Genomic DNA, 21,464 nt, shown 5'->3' with positions numbered 1-21,464 from the left:
CATTTTCATTGGTAGCTTCTGGCTTAAGTTAGGTTCTACTGATGTAGTCACTCAAAGATAATCAACATATTAAAGAAAAGATAAAGGAAGTCAACATTACTTTGCCTCCTTAAGTGTTCAGATTTTAAATAGATTATATTATGTTGCAGAAATCTTCTTTACCAGTGCAGGTATATACTTTTTATATCACTCTTAGAAAGTTTTTCCTTGAAAGCTAACTTGACTTGCCCGTAGTCATAGTCATACACAACAGGAGCCATGTCTTATGCAGTAATGAGAAAAACAGAGTATGTCATTAATAATTGATGACTGATGGATTATTTAATTTCTTTTTGTCACCTTAGGTCATTCACTGGAGTCTGAAAATGTCTAACTTGACCACCTCTGTGACTGAATTTCTCCTTATGGAGTTTTCTGACACCAGAGAGCTGCAGATCTTATATTCTTTGCTTTTCTTTCTCACTTACTCAGCAGGCTGATGGGAAATCTCCTCATTGTCATCATCACCACCATTGACAGGAGACTCCACACCCCCATGTACTTTTTCATTAAGAATCTTTCCATTGTGGATGCCTGCTTCATATCAGTAACTATTCCCCCCGCATCCATTAATGCTCTGGTAAACAACAGGATTATTTCAGTTAGAGGCTGTGCAGCTTAGATATTCTTGGTGACTTTCATGACCTTTGTTGAGTTTACTTTGCTCACTGTCATGGCCCGTGATCGCGATGTTGCTATCTGCCAACCATTCCACTACCCTGTGATCATGAATCCTCCTGCCTGTATATAGATGACCTTAACCTGCTTGTTCACTGGCCTTTTGTATGCAAGTTTCCATACTGGTTACACATTTCGATTGTCTTTCTGCCAATCTAATGTGATCAGTCAGTTCTTCTGTGATATCCCCTCTCTTCTCAAGATCTCTTGCTCAGAAACTTTCAGCCATACATTATCCTTACTTGCTTCTGCTCTGGTGATTGGGGTTGCCTGCTTTGCCTTCATTACTGCCTCTTATATTCACATATTTTCTACAGTGCTCAGATTTCCAGTCAAAGAAGATCAAAGGAAAGCCTTCTCTACCTGTATCCCTCATATCATTGTGGTTTCTCTGTTCCTTATTTCAGGCTATTATGTGTACCTACAATCACCTTCAGATTCTGGGTCCATTAAAGATATAATCCTTTCAATATTTTATTCTATAATACCTCCCTTTCTGAACCCCATTATATACAGTCTAAGGAATAAACAGATAAAAGAGGCTGAAAAGATAATAATGAGGAGAAAGTGTTTGTTAAGGAATAAAGCATAAAGTGCAGTTCTTTCCCAATGTTGTTGAACCCACTTCATTCATAAATGAAAAATCCCATTAAGAGAAAATTTTTGTGATGTAACATTATGAGCTCTTACATACATTTTTTTTTCCTTTTTACATCTTTTTTTAATTTTAAAACAAATAGAAAAAGAAAAAAAATATTTCATGTGTCAAGCAGAACATGAGAAACTTCAAAATATAAAGCAATGAATTTCCATTTCAAGAAAATATGAGATAAATAGTATATGAATTGTATTCAGAAGTGTGCATTCTTTTTTCTCCTTTCCTCTATCTGCCCCAAGTAGTATATACATATCCACATACATATATATATATATATACAACAAAATATATGCATATACATATACATGTATTCATATATATATAAAGATATCTATAATCATAAACAACTAAACACATATACATTTACATATAGCTATGTAAGCTTGTACGATGCTTGTATTTCCTCTGTTTCTCTGATGGTCGGATTTATCATCATCCTTCTTAGGTCCAAGTCTTGACATATTTTTCTAAATCTACTAACCCTTATTTCCTACACCACAGTAATATTCCAACTTTATATTATCTAATTGTTTTAAATAGACTAAAACAGTATTGTAATACTGTACTTTCCCTAATTTTTTCTTTTAAGTGAATCTATTTTAAGTTTAACTTTGTCTCAAATCAATGAGTACTACCCCAGGTTTTCCTAATAAATTCTATTTCTAATCATTATTATTATGTTTGTGTGTATCTTTTAATTTTTAGCCCCGCTGACTCTGATTCATTTCTTTTATTCTCTCCCTTATCTTGATATTATCTTCCCTTCCTTCCTTTATTCTCTCCTTCCACCCTTTCTTATCCTTTCTTCTTTATCCTATTCCCACTAATTTACACACTGTTCATACCTACCCTTATCATATTATCTTCCCTCTTATTTCTTTATAATTTAGAAAACTTTTTTTAACCCTTCTAAGAATATATCCTCTTTAACTCATTCTCATTTGTGAGCAAGATTCCAGACATCCAGCCCTCTTTCCCCATTTGATTCTTTTGTGTATGTTCTTACATTCACACCTCATTTGTAGTTGATGATTACACTTGTTTTGCCTTTTCCTACTTGTTTTTGCTTTTTAGAATCACATTATACTCAGCTCTATTCCACTCTTATTTCCAAAACACCCACTTACTAATGACAATCTTAGACATGTGGTTTACATTTCACATATAAAACATAAACAGTTTGTTCTTATTGAGCTCTTTGAAATTAATCTTTGATGTTGACTTGATATTTCACTTGGATCAGAGATTTGAAATTTTCTTTTAAGTTCAAGTTTTTTTGAAACAAAATCCTGAAAGTCAGACAATACATTGAATGTCTGCTTCTCCCCCAACTCCTTTCAGATTGTGCTTAATTTTGTTTGTGATATTTTAAATTACAACCATAGTTTTGTTTTGTTTTGCTCTTTGATTTTCCCCTTGATCTGTTGTTTTCAGAATTTAGCAATGATATTCACATAAGATTTTCTCACAGGGTCTTTTTTCAGATAGTGATAGATTTTTTTTCTATTTCTACTTTCCCCACTTGTTCTAATACATCAGGACATTTTTTATTTAATTATTTTTTGCATTATGATATTAAGCTAAATTTTTTATTGTAGCTTTCAGGTAGTGCAATTATTCTATTTTCTCTTATTGATCTGTTTTCCAGATTGAGAAGGTCAGTGTAGCAATTCCCAGCTTGAAATAAACATGTGACAAATTCACAACAACCATTCTCTTTGCCAAAAGGGAAATTTATTTAGAGGAAGAAGTTGCAAACAAAATAAAAGGTAAAATAGGCACCAGGAGTGACAAATATGAAATAGAGTTGGGAGAGCGATAGGGTTACCAAGAAACGAATTTGTAAGATTTCATTAAAGGGATATTTTATGAGGCCTAGCTTTCCATTAACTGGCAGGTTGAATCCATAGAGGAGGTTAGCAGAATAATCAGAGTTCACCAGAATAAGGAAAAAGATGCTGTTAAAGGGAAGATGCCATTATGGGAAAAGAAAGAATCTCTCTGTTCTAGAAAAAACTTAGCAAAGATCTTCATCATGAGCAGATTTTTTATAGGGAAAATACAGCTTTGTGGGAAGAATTTGATAGCTCAAAGAGAAGGGTCAAGAAGGAGCCAGATGACTGAAAGACCAGGTCCCAGTCTTGTCTAAAGATATGCTTGTCAATACCTCAATGGTGTTTAAAGATATCAGAGATTGGGGATAGACAATAGACATTGATAAAGAATCCCATCTTCTCAATGACTAAATGCAAGCAGGAAAGTCTGGGAATTCTTTATGCCTGGTAATAGCAGACTGAGCTTCTTCCTTCCAAGGGAAGAAAGTCTGCATCACAGATATGTTTTTTTTTTCCCCACCTCAGAGATATCTCACATTCTCTTCCATGTTTCCATTTTTTAATTTTATTTCTCAGTTTTGTGTGTGTGTGTGTGTGTGTGTGTCTCCACTGCTTTCTCCATTCCCGATTCTAGTCTTCAAGGAGTCGTTTTCTTCCTTAAGATCCTGCAACTCTTTTTCTACTTCTGACTTTCTTTACATATCTTGGTTTTTCCTTAATTGTTGTCTTTTTTGTCAGTTTTTCTTCAATTCCTATCATTTGATTTTTAAAGTGTTTTTAAAATTCTTTTGTGAATTCTTTCCCAGGAGGTAACAATTTTATATTACTCTTTGGGGTAGAAGAGGCTTTTTATTTTAATATCCCCCTCTGAAGATTAACCCTGTTCTTCCTTATTCCCATACAAAATTTCTGTGGTTTGGTTCTTTCTTTATTGCCTTTTCATTTTGTAACAGATTGTTGTAATCACCACTAGTCCAGGAATATTGGGGATAGTGTCTCTGGCCTCGGGTCCTTTTAAGTTCTCTTTTCAGCTCTGGAACTGAAAACCAAGATCTCATTCCTGCCCCATTACTTCTGCACTCTCTGGGGGTCTGCATCTAGAACCTCATCTCAACAGCATAGTCAAGTCTGGCCTAACTTGTCAGCAAAATATCCCTCAACCTTACTCCCTCACCTCTGACTCTTGACTCCCTACACTGTCTGGGAAATGAAAATTCCTGTGTTGGGACAGAGGTTATCTCTTAACCCAGCTAGCCCCAGGGCTTGTCACTTGCTGTGTCAGTGGAAATAGCCTTGATGTAAATTGTGTCCCCTTTAATCTGTGGAGGGATGATTGGAAAGGAACCTTTGGGGGAAGGGTGGTTTGGGGTGTCAAACCCTCCTAACTTCTGGGAGGGGCACACCTGTAGGAAAGGGAAACTTGTAGAGTGCTGAAACTCTGAATAAGTGTACTTGAATCAACCTAGCAGATAAGGCTAATTACCCTTCCATGGGAGACAATTACTCTATTAGCATATGTTTGGATAAATGGCTCTTCTTACAGTTGATGCAGGCTGAATATTTGGTCTTAAAATAATTGTAGGTAGGGATTATGGGGGGAGGAGGAAAGAAGCCTAAGATCTTTGACAGCACTGCTTATGAATATATATATATATAGGATATAATTCGGAGATTTCTTTTTCCAATTCCCTCAGACAGTTCTAATCCCTTGGAATGAAGCATCCTAATTCAAAGGTTTTAAGGGTACCCTGAAGGTCAGTGGAATGTCTTTTTAAAATAACATGCTGCATTTGTTATGCTTTTAAAGCAAATAATGTGTGAAATAGTCATTACATGCTTATTTGTTTCTCTTTTTCTTTCTATCATATCCAGTACCAAAAAAATGTAACTTTTTTGGTCACTGAAATTTCCCAAGATTTCTTGGGGTTTCCCAACTAGATTTCCTTCATAAGGACAGTGCCTTAAATCCAAATCCCTCTGCATCTTATAGATTTAGTAACACTAAATCCCAGGCTAAGCCTCAATTAGTAATTGTTTGTGCTCTGATGAATTCAGAGTGAATGTAAATAGCTGTTGTTTCTGTTTTGGGTAGAACTGATGAGGTTTAATGCAGGGCAGGCAGTTGTAGGAACCCCTTCTGGTTGGCACAGGTCTTTCATAAATAAATTTATGGACTGGAAAAGTTAAACTGGCAAAAGAAGTGTATTATTAGAACTGAGAAGTCAGCTTTTGCAGGCTGACTTTCTTAGTGGCAGGGTCCTGACAGAGAAGTAAAGATATAACAGCAAAATCCCGACAGAGAGGTAAATAACATCCAGTTAGGGAAATAGGTGAGAGATGTTATGGGCTATAATTCTGAACTTGAAAAAAGGATGCTTACAAAGTACTTAGTGGAATTGGTGAGGTAATGGTTATCTAGTTTAGCATGGTTCAGTATGATTGATTTAAATTTACAACAAATGATGGTTTCCTAAAGATATAGTTATTGGCTTATACACACTTATATGCTTATAAGCAGAGACTGAGAACCACAGAGGATAAGCTCACTAGAAGCTCTTGGAGCCAAGGAGACAGAAATTCAGTTCACCTTCAGCCAGACTCCTGGTGGTTGGCCTTCTGTACTTCCCCCACTGAGACCAAGGCCAGTCTGAAAGGTTCTTCAGAAAGTTGCTCAGCTCCAGGCAAGGAGACAATAAAGAACTTGAACTTTAACCCCTGACTGTTCTTGTGGTGATTACTCTGAACTGAAGAGAAGGCTGTTTCCAGAGACCCCCAGGAAAACCAAACCAGAGAACATTACATTTTCATCTGTGACCCAGAAATTAGGGTGAGTACAAGAAGGAAACGTTGTAAAGGGCTAAACTAGTGCTTCAGCTGAAATGGGACAGATGTTTAGAAAGGAGCCTTCTTTGCCAATTCAAGGAAAATGTGTCAAAAGCATGGTTAAACTTATAAAAAACCAAGGTTTGATTGTAATTTGGGAGCAGATCATTGAACAGTACAGTACACATCTCCTTGGTTCTCTAAGGAAAAAGAATTAGATCCAGAGTAGTGGAAATTAGTAGGAGAGCAACTATGTAAATACTACAATGATAATAGACCTGATTCAATTTCTAAAGAAACACTTTATGCATATAACTTCATACAACTGGCTTCAAGAAATTATATAAGTATTAAAAGAAGAAAGAGCAGGAGGGGGAGGATCCAGACAAACTAGGTGAAAAGGATGAAAAATTAGACAAGAAAGGAGTTAAGTATAATGCTGATAAAATTAAGGAGTGTAGTGCTTCACAGCAGGAGTCATTAGGATATTCCCCAACCCCTGACCTACCTCCCTCAATTAACCTTTTATGGATGGAGGGAGAAAGGAGAGGGGAAGGGGCAGGAAGGAGCAGTGACACAATCACACCACCTATGAAGCAGGCAAGATTACAGTTAAAAGATTACAAAAAGCACTAGTTAAAGCTAAAAAAGGACAGGATATATGATTTAAAAATAAATGCATACCTTGATATTGAAGAGCTTGACTCTTCAGGTCAACAAAGGAGAAGATCCTTTTGATCTAAAACAAAACAAAGATTTTAAAAAAGGGTTGCACTCTTTATGGGGCTACATCATCTTATGTTAAGATGGTACTAAAAAATTTGGCTTATGAAATCTTAACCCCTAATGATTGGAAAGCTATAGCAAGAACATGTTTAGAACCTGGACAAAACTTGTTGTGACTTTCAGAGTATAGTGAATTATGCAGGATACAAGTCCAATGCAATAAGCAAACTGGAGTTAATATGCAAATCACCTTTGACCAACTAGAAGGTAAAGATCAGTATGCAGACACTAGCACAGATTAATTATCCCATAGCAGCATATGAGCAAATTGCTGCTGCTGCTGCAATGGAAGCATGGGGCTCACTCCCAGGAAAAGATGGAGGGGAAGCCTTCTCAAAAATAGAGCAAGGTCCCAATTAATCTTTTGCTGATTTTGTGGGATGTCTACAGATAGCTGTCACAAGAGCCATTGGAGAAATGCAGCTACATGAATTAGGATAACATAATTGGCTAAGGAAAATACTAATGGGGTTTGTAAAAGAATTATATGGGGACTATACAAAGATGCTCCTTTAGAGGAGATCATAAGATGCTGTGTCACAGTGGGCACAAATGCTTATTATAGCCAGCTATGATGAACATGGGAAGACAGGCCCTCTTGGCAAGGGAGTTCCAGAGAAATTCGTTAATGCTTTCAGTGTGGTAAAGTTGGACATTTGAAAGCCCAATGTAGGTATAGAAATAGAATGAGAAGACACTGTTAGAGAAGACCTAAAATCCTATGTCCAAAATGAAACCGAGGTTTCCACTGGGTATCAGAATGTAGATTGATTCAGGGAAATGAGAGGCAGGGTCCAGCTCCAAAACCTCAAACAAAAATACAGGTGGGGCATGATGGCAGCTGAGGTTATGTCCAGAGAGTCTTTAGAAGTTCAGGACTCCGATATGATCAATCAGGCAAAAAGCAATCAGAGGGCTGAAAGGAATTACAATTGGAGAGAATATAGACGTTTTAACCCAGTAGAAGGGCAGTGTCCAGTGATGAGCAGCTCCAGTGTAAGTGCCAGGTGATGAGGAGAGATTTGGAAAGTGGTAAATAGAAGGGACTAGATAGGCTTGGAGGAGAGGGTTTGCTTGTATCTCTACAGATGGAAAAGGAATTAGATGGATGCCAATGAGCCATATTCACCTTGTCCATCAGAGAAAGCCAGAAAAAAGAAAAAAACCTCAAAGCAAAGGAGAAGACCTAAGAAACATTTGACACTGAGAGCATGGCTGGTAATGAGACTGTTACAGAATTTCAAAACCAGCAGGAATCATTGGATTTCCTGAGATAAAAATTTTTTCATTAAGACTATTGCAGAATTTCAAATCCAGCAGGAATCAATGGATTCTCTGAGACATGATAAGACTGATACAGGACTTCAAAATCTGCAAGAATCATTGGATTCATTGGGGTGAAAAATTGTTTTAAAGTCTGTTGCAGGACTTCAAAATCTGCAGGAATCATTGGATTCCTTGATACATGATGAGACTATTGCAGGATTTCAAAACTTGCAGGAACCATTGGATTCCCTACACATATGAAGTAATGGACAATAGATTGGTTTTGGACTATTTCTAGGACTTATGGACATGTATAATTCCTCATGTTGACTCATATTATTTGTTACATCACTACTAGCCTGTGTTCTATTGCTATGTGCTTATATAATTATTTGTAATACCTCCCATGTTGATGCATTTAATGTATATCTGTTTCAAGTGAGACCCTTCAGAAACCCGCTAATCTGATCTGATTGCCCATTTCCTTTGGTGTTTTCATCTCCTTTTCTAAGACGTCAGGGAAGGTGAATTCACCTTCTTTTGTGGGGTTCTCACCTCCTTGAGAAGTCAGGGAGAGTGACTACCTTGTGTTCTAAAACAAAAGAAAGCAGGGAGATGTTATGGGCCAGAACTCTGAACTTGAAACAAGTTCTCTGCCAGAGTAACTGCCAGTTATACTTCAGTCTGAAGGAGGAACCCAATGTCAGAGTAACATCACCGACAAAAACCTTAATTAGTTTAGTGATGGGTGGGTAAAAATTATTAACAAAGCAAGAAAGAAACTGAATTTACTCCACCACACTATTATGTTTGAGATCAGAGTTGGTATCAAAAGTTTGGCCATTCTGTCTTAAAACTGACAAATTCCTCAAGGTCTGGCTTAGAATCTTAAATCTTTGTCACATCAATGAGGGAAAGCAAGGGCTATGGCATCATGGAGTTTTTACCCATAACTTGGGGGAATTGCTAATGCTACTTACCTTCACCTTTTGAAGGTCTTAAGATCCTCCTCTGGTTCTTCCCAATAATTTGTTTTTGACACAAATCTCTAGTGTCACTTTTCTCAACCAAGGTGACTATGGATTCATATACAGATACCCAAGTCTGTATGAATGCAGACTAAGTCAGAACTGTTCAGCAAAACCTAAGAGATCCTCCCTGTGGTTGAAATATTCCTTCACAATAGTTTGAAGTTTTTCCACATTACTTGTGCTTAAAATCATAGCTCCTAGCCAAGCCCTATCCTCAGAGGTTTTTCTTGGGCAAATTTGACTTGCACCTTGAAAGGGAACACAGGATCTCTTCAATAAAGAGAGCTAATTCAGTTTCAATTGATCAAGGATGGACAGAAGCAGCTACACCCAAAGAAAGAACTCTGGGAAATGAATATAAACTGCTTGCAGTTTTGTTTTTCTACCCAGGTTATTTATACCTTCTGAATCCAATTCTCCCTGTGCAACAAGAGAACTGTTCGGTTCTGCACACATATATTGTATCTAGGATATACTGTAACCTATCCAACATGTAAAGGACTGCTTGCCATCTGGGGGAGGGGGTGGAGGGAGGGAGGGGAAAAATCAGAAGAGAAGTGAGTGCAAGGAATAATGCTGTAAAAAATTACCCTGGCATGGATTCTATCAATAAAAAGTTATTAAAAAAAAAAAAGGGAACACAGAAGCTGGGGCACTGGTGGAGTCTGTTGCTAAATGTATGTATAGTTAATCTAGTTGGTTGTTAAAGGGTGCTAAGGAGATTTTCAAATGAGTTAATCCTTTCTTTTACTGATTCTAATTCAAACCTATGCTCTCTTTCCTTTGTCTCTGAATGCCACTCATTACATTCAAGAAACTGGGTTTCCTTATTTATCAGTTTATGTCTTAAATACTCCAATTTGATCTTAGTAAAGCTATCCCAACACAGCCAGCAAAGGTTCTGATTGTCGCTAGTCAAATCAACCCAAGCCTGGCTAGATGAATGGTTAGAACCATATTTCTTATACATTTGAAAGACACATGTTTGTTTTAGGAGTGTGTTGATCTGAACTGCCTCATCCTTTTTTTTTGCCTTTATCACAATCTGGCCCATTTTAAAAGTGAATCCTCAAGGATAAAAACACCACTTCTGACATGTTTCCAATGTGGGTTTTGGCAACAAATGATGTGGTTCAAGGCCAGAAATTATGTGCATGATGAAGACACCAGATGCTGATAGGTATCAAAAGCTGGGATTTTGTCATGTGAAGAATTCACAATGGTCATTCTCTTTGGCAAAAGGTAGATTTATTTAGGGAAGAAGTTACAGACAAAAGGAAGGTGATGAGGTGTGAGAATTGAGGGTTGAGAGATCCCCTGACAGCAATGGGATCCCCTGGCCAGTCTGCAGGCTTTGAGCATACCCCATGCCAAGATTTCCAATTGAATGAGATTACTTATCTGTGAGTTACCCTCATGAAGGGGTGTGACCCCTTCCAGAGGCAAAGAGGGTTTGAGAGTCAGGGGTACCTTTCCCCAAAGATTCCTTTCCAACCTTACCCTCCCAAAAGGGGGCACAGTTTCCATCAGGGCCCCTCCAAAATAAAGGGAATACAGTTTACATCAAAGGGATACAACAGACACCAGGAAGAGTAAATATGAAATAGAGTTGGAGAGCATATGAAGGACAAGTTCCTCAGTGGAACTCACAATAACCTAGTAGAAAGAGAACACACCCATGAGATTGGGGCATGCCTTAGCTGGCAAGCTAAATCCTGAAAAGCACTTAGCACTCTAAAAGAGCTAATCAGTTGCAAGGAGAGCTAGTAGGGCCAAGAAGAATAGTGGAGTTAGGGAAGATACCATGTGGCAAGGTGAGGATTAAGGAAAAATATACCATGAGGCAGAATGCTATTGCAGTTACCCAAAGGAAGGCAATGGCCATGGAATGGCCCATTAGTAGATTTTAAAAGGAAAATTTAATCTTAGGAAGATGACTGGGATTTCTGACAGGGCATGGCAAGATGAGACTGCTCAAGACCTCTACAGTGTGTGGGATTCACTTAAAAGAAAAAATTAGGGAAAGTACAGTATCACAGTACTGTTTTAGTCTATTTAAAATAACTAGATAATATAAAGTTGGAATATTACTGTAGTGTAGGAAATAAGGGTTAGTAGATTTAGAAAAATATGTCAAGACTTGGACCTAAGAAGGATGATGATAAATCCAACCATCAGAGAAACAGAGGAAATACAAGCATTGTACAAGCTTACATAGCTATATGTAAATGTATATATGTATAGTTGTTTATGATTATATCTATCTATGTATATGCATATATATTGTTACATATACATGTATGTGTGTATATGTATATACTACTTGGGGCAGATAGAGGAAAGGAGAAAAAAGAATGCACACTTCTGAATACAATTCATATACTATTTATCTCATATATTTTCTTGAAATGGAAATTCATTGCTTTATATTTTGAAGTTTCTCATGTTCTGCTTGACATATGAAATATTTTTTTCATTTTATATTTGTTTTAAAATTTAAAAAAGATGTAAAAAAAATGTATGTAAGAGCTCATAATGTTACATCACAAAAATTTTCTCTCTTAATAGGATTTTTCATTTATGAATGAAGTGGGTTCAACAACATTGGGAAAGAAATGCACTTTATGCTTTATTCCTTAACAAACACTTTCTCCTCATTATTATCTTTGCAGCCTCTTTTATCTGTTTATTCCTTAGACTGTATATAATGGGGTTCAGAAAGGGAGGTATTATAGAATAGAATATTGAAAGGATTGTATCTTTAATGGACCCAGAATCTGAAGGTGATTGTAGGTACACATAATAGCCTGAAATAAGGAACAGGGAAACCACAATGATATGAGGGATACAGGTAGAGAAGGCTTTCCTTTGATCTTCTTTGACTGGAAATCTGAGCACAGTGGAAAATATGCGAATATAAGAGGCAGTAATGAAGGCAAAGCAGGCAACCCCAATCACCAGAGCAGAAGCAAGTAAGGATAATGTATGGCTGAATGTTTCTGAACAAGAGATCTTGAGAAGAGAGGGGATATCACAGAAGAACTGATTGATCACATTAGATTGGCAGAAAGACATTTGAAATGTGTAACCAGTATGGAAACTTGCATACAAAAGGCCAGTGAACAAGCAGGTTAAGGTCATCTGTATACAGACACGAGGATTCATGATCACAGGATAGTGGAGTGGTTGGCAGATGGCAACATAGCGATCACGGGCCATGACAGTGAGTAAAGTAAACTCAACAAAGGCCATGAAAGTCACCAAGAATATTTGAGCTGCACAACCTCTAACTGAAATAATCCTGTTGTTTACTAGAGCATTAATGGATGCGGGGGGAACAGTTACTGATATGAAGCAGGCATCCACAATGGACAGATTCCTAATGAAAAAGTACATGGGGGTGTGGAGTCTCCTGTCAATAGTGGTGATGATGATAATGAGGAGATTCCCCATCAGGCCTGCTGAGTAAGTGAGAAAGAAAAGCAAAGAATATAAGATTTGCAGTTCTCTGGTGTCAGAAAACTCCATAAGGAGAAATTCAGTCACAGAGGTGGTCAAGTTAGACATTTTCAGACTCCAGTGAATGACCTAAGATAACAAAAAGAAATTAAATAATCCATCAATCATTAATTATTAATGACATCCTCTGTTTTTGTCATTACTGCATAAGGCCTGGCCCCTGTTGTGTATGACTATGTGACTGTGGGCAAGTCAAGTTAGCTTTCAAGGAAAAACTCTCGAAGAGTGATATAAAAAGTGTATACCTGCACTGGTAAAGAACATTTCTGCCCCTTAATATTATCTATTAAAAACATGGACATTTAAGGAAGCAAAGTAATGTTGACTTCCTTTATCTTTTCTATAATGTGTTGATTATCTTTGAATGAATGCATGAGTACAGACAATCTAACCTAAGCCAGAAGCCACCAATGAAAATGATCTTTTATTTGTAAAGTCCTCTCAGATGTGGTCTTACCCTATCCTATTCTGTCTTTTCCCATGGTCATCTCATTTTTATTAATAGCCATAAACAACATAGAAGAGAACGTCGGAATTTTTTTAAATAATATTTTAAACCACATTGTCAGCTTTTACTGACAGTGGGGACAAGGACTATAATTTTTCTTCCTCTAAATACTCTCCCATTGACTGAAAGAAGAAATTGTAAGTGAATGAGAGATTGACATAGGCTGGATAGCTATTTCATCTATCCAGGGACTGGAAGATCAACAAAGTCTGCTGACTTGACCTGCTTCTCTGAATAATCCCACTTCTCTAATTTTCATCATACCTGGTCACTGGTTCTCCTGATCTTATCACTTTAATATTCCTTTCATAGCCATGAAACAACAAAATGAATGAACTCTCATGAGCCAGAGCTATCCTTGTCTAATATAAATAATATCCAAAGGAGCATACTGTACTGACACTCTTCTTTATTTGCCATTGTATTGATTAGAATTACCATTTTCAAAGCTGATTATTTTTACAGTATTGGTACTATATAATTTATTTCTTGTTTTTGTTTGACTAATTTTTTAAACTGTTTTTAAACCAAGGTTTAGTTCTTCTGAAACTCTTACTCTACTTCTCTTTCAAGTTTAAAGATCCAGGACTAGGAATAATTAGTAAACAGATATTTCTTGGCACTAATTATTCATGATAATATTTTTAGAGAAGTAGAAATTAAGTCCTCATATAGGAGCTATTTTTTTAGTTATGTTTAATACATACATAAATCTATACATATAAATGGATATATATATACTTTTTATTTTAAGTTCTAAATTCTATTTCATTTTACTCTTCTAAGTCTATCTATTGAAATAAAATGTAAAATAAAATTGAAATAATACATATATATACATATATATGCATATATATGTATACATATGTATATATACATATATACACACACACACACACACACACACACACATACACACAGAGAGACAGAGACAGACATATATAGTCATTTGAATGACATTAGCTATGAAAAAAGGAAGGAAGGAAGGAAGAAGGGTAATTGTTGGAATCCTTACAAAGTGTTAAGTCATTAGAATTGATAGAGACAATAATTATCTAATTTAGCATGGTTCAGTATGATTGTTCTGATCCTACAAGGAGATGTTATGGGCCAGAACTTGAAACAAGGTATTAAGTGGAACTGAGGAGACAATGGTTAAATCTAGTTTAGAATTTATTTAATTCTACAACAAATAATGGTTTCCCGGTGATATAATGATTGGTGTGTACTCAGTGTACAACATATAAGCAAGAAGCTCTCAGGGCCAGACACAGGAGCCCAGACAGAAGGCCACACAGAAGCCCACTCTCGGAGGTGGAGACAGATTCATTCCATATTTCTTTGTGCTGGCTGGAGACATTTGAAGGGAGCTAGGGGCTGAAGCTCAAGACTTTGAAGGACACAATAAAGGACTGGATTTTAAACTCCTGGCTGCATTTGATGTGATTATTTACTGAAACTAAGGCTGCCTCCAGAGAACCTTCCCAAGAAACCTGCTCCCAGAGAACCATCTTGTATTATAAAAAAGAAGAGAACACCACAGGTAATAATGGAGAAAGTGAGGCAAGACAGAGATTAGGTTTTGAATATTTTAAATTGTGGAGAATTTGGACCATCGATTAAACAAGGCTTATGTAAAAAAAGATGTTTGACTCTTAGCTGGCTGAATGGAACTCGTGTCTCAATGTATCCAGCACTCAGCAATTAACTCCAGAGACTTTTGTAGGGCTCCAAACATCAGGGACACAAAGGCAAGGGGGCAGAACACTGGGTGAGTGGAAATTCCAGGAAAGGATCATAACTTAATCCTGACAGATTGGGGATCAAGATAAGGAGATCAAGCAGGAGACAGAAGTCTGAGACAGGAGATACCCAAGCATTTGAGATAAGCCATCTGAAGTTTTATGACTCTTTGGAATATGAGAGTGACCAGAGCTTCGAGGTCCTAATTTGCTCAATTCCAATGGGGCAAGGAAGGGCAGTGGCCACAATATTTTATCCAGGGAATAGTATAATAATTCAGGGAAACTGAGGAATTATAATTCAGGAAACTGAGGCAGGGAAATAGATATTACAATTCAGAGAAACAGAGGCATTTCAGAAGGAAAAATGGAAGGAAGGAGGGAAGGAAGAAGAAAGAAAAGAAGGAAGAAAGGATGAGACCAAGATAGGAAAGGAGTAAGGAAGGAAAAAAGAAGTGAAGGCGGGAAGAAAAAGAGAGAAAAGAAGAAAGAAAAGAAGGAAAAAAAGGCAGGCAGGAAAGGGGAGTGACTAGAGGAATGATGAAAAAAAGGAAAGAAGTAAAAAATTAAATGAAAATTAAAAGAAAGAAAAGAAAAGAAAGGAAAATATATTTCATTCTATATCTGAATCCCTCACCTTTTTGTCTGTAGGTAGATATTTCATATTTCATTACAAGGTCTTTGGAAATGTATATCTGAATCCCTCACCTTTTTGTCTGTAGGTAGATATTTCATATTTCATTACAACGCCTTTGGAAATGTAACTTGCCATTGTATTGATCAGAATTACCATTTTCAAAGCTGATTATTTTTACAGTATTGGTACTATATAATTTATTTCTTGTTTTTGTTTGACTCACTTTGCATCATTTAACAAAAACCTTCCCAAGTTCTTCTGAAATTAACCCCTTTGTTTCATTTTTTTGCTGAGTGAATTGTTTAACCATTCCCTAATTGAAGCTTATATCCACACTTTCCAATTGCTTGCTCCCCCAAAAAGAGTTTCTATAAATATATTTATGCATATGGATTCTTCCTTTACTTCTTTAATCTTTTTTAGAATAATGGCATCACTGTGTCAAAAGGCATTATTCACAAATCCATTGGTTCTTGGATATTCCAAATTGCTTTCATAATTTCTAAATCAGTTCAGAGCTCCACAAGCAGATTTTAAAAATCTGTTTCATGATTGAATGTTCATGAGGATGATATTAAGGGAAATATTAATCAATCAATGTGATATAAAAAGGAAAGAGGCATCAACTAAATGTAAAATGATACATGAAAGACTTCAGGTAAAATTTTTCAAGGACTATAAAATCAAAGTACCATAACATAAAAACAAAATTTCTTCAAGCCCAGCACAAAACTACTTTCCAAAAACTTGTATTATATAAGAATAAAAATGAATCCCTCCAAACTATTGGTACCCAATATTGATTGAGCAAAGAAATTTTTCAGCAGTATATGTAAGTATGTCATTGGTGATAATGTACTAAGAAGGCATTGCAAAAAACTATGGGGAGTCCTGCTTCCTTTATGGTCATAGGAAGTTTGATTTTATATATAATTTACATTATTACATCATATTTATTATATTATATTGTAATAAGTTTGATTTTATATATAATTTATTTATATTTCAACAGAATGAATACTATAAACTGAATTTTGTTTAAAAGTTTATACATGGTAACACATGTGTTTCCATTCCAATCAGATAGGTGGTGAAGCTGTCACAAGGTAAGGTCAGGAAGTAGGCCATTATCAGCAAACTAGAAGCCAGCTAAAGGAGTGGGTAAAAAGATAGTTTCAGAAATGGAAATATAATATGATATTCATAAATATTTAAAGTAGATTAGAGAGATGGAAATTCTCTTGGTTTGAATGTAGAAGATATCACTTTCTAGTGATGAATGGACTAAGAATCTAGATTTTCTTAATATCTATTTGCATTTCAATTTTGTGACCCACTCTTTCCAAAAAACTTTATATTTCTCAGCTCAACATGTTCTTGCACTTGGAGTGGTAAACTCTGAAAAGATTAGGAACTAAAGACAAATATCATCTTTTCCCTTTAATTTATTGCTCCTTAGCATTGTTTTCAAAAGTAATATTTACCAGGAGTGACTGGACGAAATGTTTTTTATTTGATTCAATGATGAAAGAACCTTTTCTTACCTTGTATGTGAAATGACATTGTCTTTGGAATTAAAAGACCTTGCTTCACATTTCAATTAAGCCACAAAAGTGCAATTTTGAAAAAAAAAAATCCATTGTTCGCACTGTACATTTTTTCTCATCTCTAAAATCAAAACATTAGATTATTTAGCCTCTACTACCCATTGCATTTTTATATTTATGATATGAACCTACATGTTCACACAATCATATGTATATTAACTATCCCATTGTATTTTCACTCAACTGAGATGTTTTTTTTTTTTTTTTTTTTTCTATTCTATAGGCTGAATCACTTTAATTCAAACCATGCTTCCACATACATTTCCTTTTCCTAATAAGTGACTTCTCTTTACTAGGAAGGAATGAAAGAATGAAAATAAGGATATTTTTAGGAAAAGAGGAAGGGGAGAGAGAGAGAGAGAGAGAGAGAGAGAGAGAGAGGAGAGAGAGAGAGAGAGAGAGAGAGAGAGAGAGAGAAAATCAGACAGAGACAAAGAGAAGAAGATAAAGAAAAGATGAAGGAGGAGGAGGAGAAAAGAGAAGAAAAGAAGGAAGAGGGGAAGTAAAAGGAATGGAGGGAAGGGAAAGAAGGAAGGAAGAAGAAAAAGAAAGATAAATGAAGGAAAAACAAGAAAGAGAAACAGAAAGAAGAAAAAATCTGAGAAAAAGAGTGAGGAAGGAAGACAGGAAAAAAGAAGGAATAAAGGGAGAGCAAGAAGGGTGGACAAAAGGAGAAATAAAATGGAGAAATAGGAAAAAAATATTCCATTCAAACTCATTGTATCTTACCTGAATAAGGCAACAAATCTTTTTGTTAGCTTCTACAATCTGAGCTGTTCAAAGGTGATATTATTGAATTCCTACGCCATGGAAAGACCTCCAGAATTTCCCCAGTTCAGGCTGGATTGGTAGAAAATTATAAACTTTTCTTTCTTCTGTGGCCACCATAATTCTATTTTTTGGTTAGAAAGCATGTTTTCTCTCAATTTTCTTCCTTATATTTGTAGTTAAAGTTGCACAGCCTTTTTGATAGGATGATCCCATAGGCCAATTTTACCTTTCTTAGATATACCTTGCATTTCCCTAGGGACAGTGTCCCTGCTCTTCAACCAAATGAAGATGCAGAGATCATTGCACTTACGTAGTTGTCTCTGGGTAATAAAAAATGAAGTATCAAATAGGGACCTCTCAAGCGAACTGGATTGGAGTTCAAGAAATATTAATTAATGTTCATGGGAGTGAATTTGGTTACATCTTTCAACTTCCCTCAAAAGGATTGATTAAATTTCCTTCACCCAATCCTCAAAAGGCAGAAGATAGGAGATCAAAGTGTCCTGAGGAGTTGTTTGGCTTGTTAGCTCAGTTGTTGTAGTTATAATGTAATGGCTTTGATTAACATGTAGACAACAGAGCTTCATAAATTTTTTTAAAGAGTTTTATTTTCAAAACATATGCACAGATAATTTTCAACATTCACCCTTGCAAAATCTTGTGTTTCAAATTTTTTTCTCTCCCCTCTTTCTTCCATGCCTTCCCTTAGATGGCAAGCAATCCAAAATATATTAATATGTACAGCACTTCTATACATATTTCCACATTTATCATACTGCACAAGAAAAATCAGAACAAAAAGGAAAACAATGAGAAACAAAACAAAAGGCAAGCAAACAACAACAAATGTGAAAATACTATGTTGTGATTTACACTCAGTCCCCACAGTTCTTTCTCTGATTGTAGATGGCACTCTCCATCACAAGACCATGGGCACTGGCCAGAATTGCATTGCTGCTGAAAAGAATCATGTCCATCAGCATTGATCATTGTATAATCTTGTTGTTGCCATGTACAATCACCTTATGGTTCTTCTCATTTCACTTAGCACCAGTTCATGTAAGTCTCTCCAGCTCTCTCTGGAATCATCCTGCTAATCGTTTCTTATAGAACAATTATATTCTATAACATTCATATACCATAATTTATTCATTCATTGTCCAACCTATGGACATCCATTCAGTTTCTAGTTTCTAGCCACTACAAAGCAGGTTGTCACAAACATTTTTGCACACATGGGTCTCTTTCCCTCCTTTAAGATGTCTTTGGGATATAAGCCAAGTAGAAACAGTGCTGGATCAAAGGGTATGCACAGTTTGATAGCCCTGTGGGCATAGTTCTAAACTGCTCTCCAGAATGGCTGGATCTGTTCACAATTCCACCAACAATGTCCAAGTTTTCCCACATCCCCTCCAAAATTATCATTATTTTTTCCTGTCATTTAGCTAATCTGAGAGGTGTGGTGGTATCTCAGAGTTGTCTTAGTTTGCATTTCTCTGATCAATAGTGATTTGGAGCATCTTTTCATATGATTAGAAATAGTTTCAATTTCTTCATCTGAAAATTATCTGTTCATATCCTTTGACTATTTATAAATGGGAGAATGGCTTCTATTCTTATAAATTTGAGTCAATTCTCTCTATATTTTATATGAAGCCTTTATCAGATGTAATTGGATGCAAATTCCCCTTACTTTACTATTTCCCTTCTAATCTTGTCTGCATTGGTTTTGTTTGTATAAAAACTTTTTAACTTAATATAATCAAAATTATCCACTCTGAATTCAATAATGCACTTGAGTCAGTCAGAAACACTGGCCCCAGGACTGTTGCTTCTTGCCTTAAGAGCAGATCTCAAACTTTTAAAAATGAGCAAAAAAGTAAAATGAACACTGACCATAGACAGCTTTTATGGAGAGAGAGAACAGATCTAAAACCCTGATGGTCTCATACGTAAATCAACTCCCTCTGAAGACCCAAAGGCAGATATGAGCTGGTCCCCATTTCACAAGGTCTTCTCGGAAGATCTCAAAAAGGATCTTAAAAGAAAGAAGAGAAATGGGGGAAGGAAATGAGATCTTTGCAAGAGGATATGAGAAGGGAAAAACAGAAATTATTTGAAGAAAACTCCTTAAAAATAGATTTGATGAAATGGGCAAAGTATATAATTGCATAAAAAATAGAAATTCTTGACTTTTTTCTTGGCAAAGTGTAAGGTCCCAACATTTTTTTTTGCTTACTCCTCATCTAAAGATGGGGAATCACAGTTGGGAACTAATTTGCTCTGTGGGTAGCTAGAGATGGACCTGAAAATAGGGGCATAAAACACATATCTCTACTTCTCTCTGCTTAAGGGTAGAATTTTGTAATTTTAGGGATCTTATTTTCCAGGATTGCAAAGGGAAGTAGCATAATATCTGATTATCTGAAACTCCAACAAGTACGCTTTCTCTGTGTTTCTGTTTTCCTGTTTCTGCCTCTCTACTTCTTTAAGAGTCCAGTCTGAAACTCTCAAGAGACTCTCTCTGGTCCTTCAAGTCCCTTTTCAGATCTGGATTCTCTTTGAGTCACATAAGATTGGTGCCTTCCTTTGAAATCCTCTTTTACCCACAGTAGACCCAAGGCCCAATGGCAGTGGGGTTCTTCTCAGCAGATGGATGGTTGAGTGGCAAATATGGGATATTTGAAAAGGGATGCCTCTCATATCTACTACTGTAAGGACAACTAGGTGCCTTCCTGAGGAACTATTTCAAAAGGGAAATTAAGCAAAAGTACCTAATCTTCTTTTGGAAAATACCCTAGAAAAGCCTTCTAAATTAAAATAATTGGATTTTGCAAAAGGAAATGCTCAGAATCTCTTTGTTATAGTGCAAATAGCTTTTAGCTAGCTCTTTCAGCTGAAAGAGAAGAAGGACTATGGATAACATTTATGAAGAGATGGGACCCCAGAATTTGAATCCTTCCCTCATCCCAGAACTCTTAGTCATTCAAGTGGTGTTTTTACTCTGAAGGCCTCCTAGGTCAGAAGGAGAAATTCAGAGACAGGCTAAGTTTCTAACTGATATCTTAAAAAAAGAAAACTCTGACATTTTCTGTAAACCCAGAACTGGCCAAGATGAATCTACAATAGTATTTAAACTTGTAGAATTATTAAAACAAAACAAAACAAAAACAAAAACAAAAGCATTTTTAGCAGATTCTGTGGGGTTTTGAGATTAATCATTAAGTTATTTGGCATTCAGTCTAAGGTATAATTCTACATAATTTTTGAGGAAAAAGAATTGAATTTTACAAAAAGTATTTTTTAAATTTATTTTTATTTTTTCTTTATTGAAGCTTTTTTATTTTCTAAACATATGCATGGATAATTCTAAAACATTAATCATTGAAATCTTGTGTTCCAATTTTTCTTCTTTTCCCTCATCCCCTCCCCTAAATGGCAAGTAGTCCAATATATGTTAAATATGGTAGAAATATATGTTAAATCCAATATATGCATACACATTTATACCATTATCTTGCTGCATAAGAAAAATCAAATCAAATCAGAAGAAAAATGTGAAAG

General features: G+C 35.9%; 1 protein-coding gene and 1 pseudogene across 1 annotated transcript; one reads left to right on the top strand and one right to left on the bottom strand.

The window, feature by feature from the left end:
- The first annotated feature begins 365 nt into the window (after window positions 1-365).
- Window positions 366-1,309, top strand: LOC127557596 (olfactory receptor 14C36-like; annotated as a pseudogene).
- Window positions 1,310-11,718: 10,409 nt separating this feature from the next.
- Window positions 11,719-12,683, bottom strand: LOC127556474 (olfactory receptor 14C36-like). Its single transcript, XM_051989650.1, has one exon. The coding sequence runs from the start codon at window positions 12,681-12,683 to the stop codon at window positions 11,739-11,741; it is 945 nt and encodes a 314-aa protein (XP_051845610.1). The 3' UTR covers window positions 11,719-11,738.
- Between the last annotated feature and the right edge of the window lie 8,781 nt (window positions 12,684-21,464).

The sequence above is a fragment of the Antechinus flavipes genome, chromosome 3, assembly GCF_016432865.1.
Source record: "Antechinus flavipes isolate AdamAnt ecotype Samford, QLD, Australia chromosome 3, AdamAnt_v2, whole genome shotgun sequence".
Taxonomy (NCBI): domain Eukaryota; kingdom Metazoa; phylum Chordata; class Mammalia; order Dasyuromorphia; family Dasyuridae; genus Antechinus; species Antechinus flavipes.
This window is presented reverse-complemented; position numbering and strand designations above follow the sequence as displayed.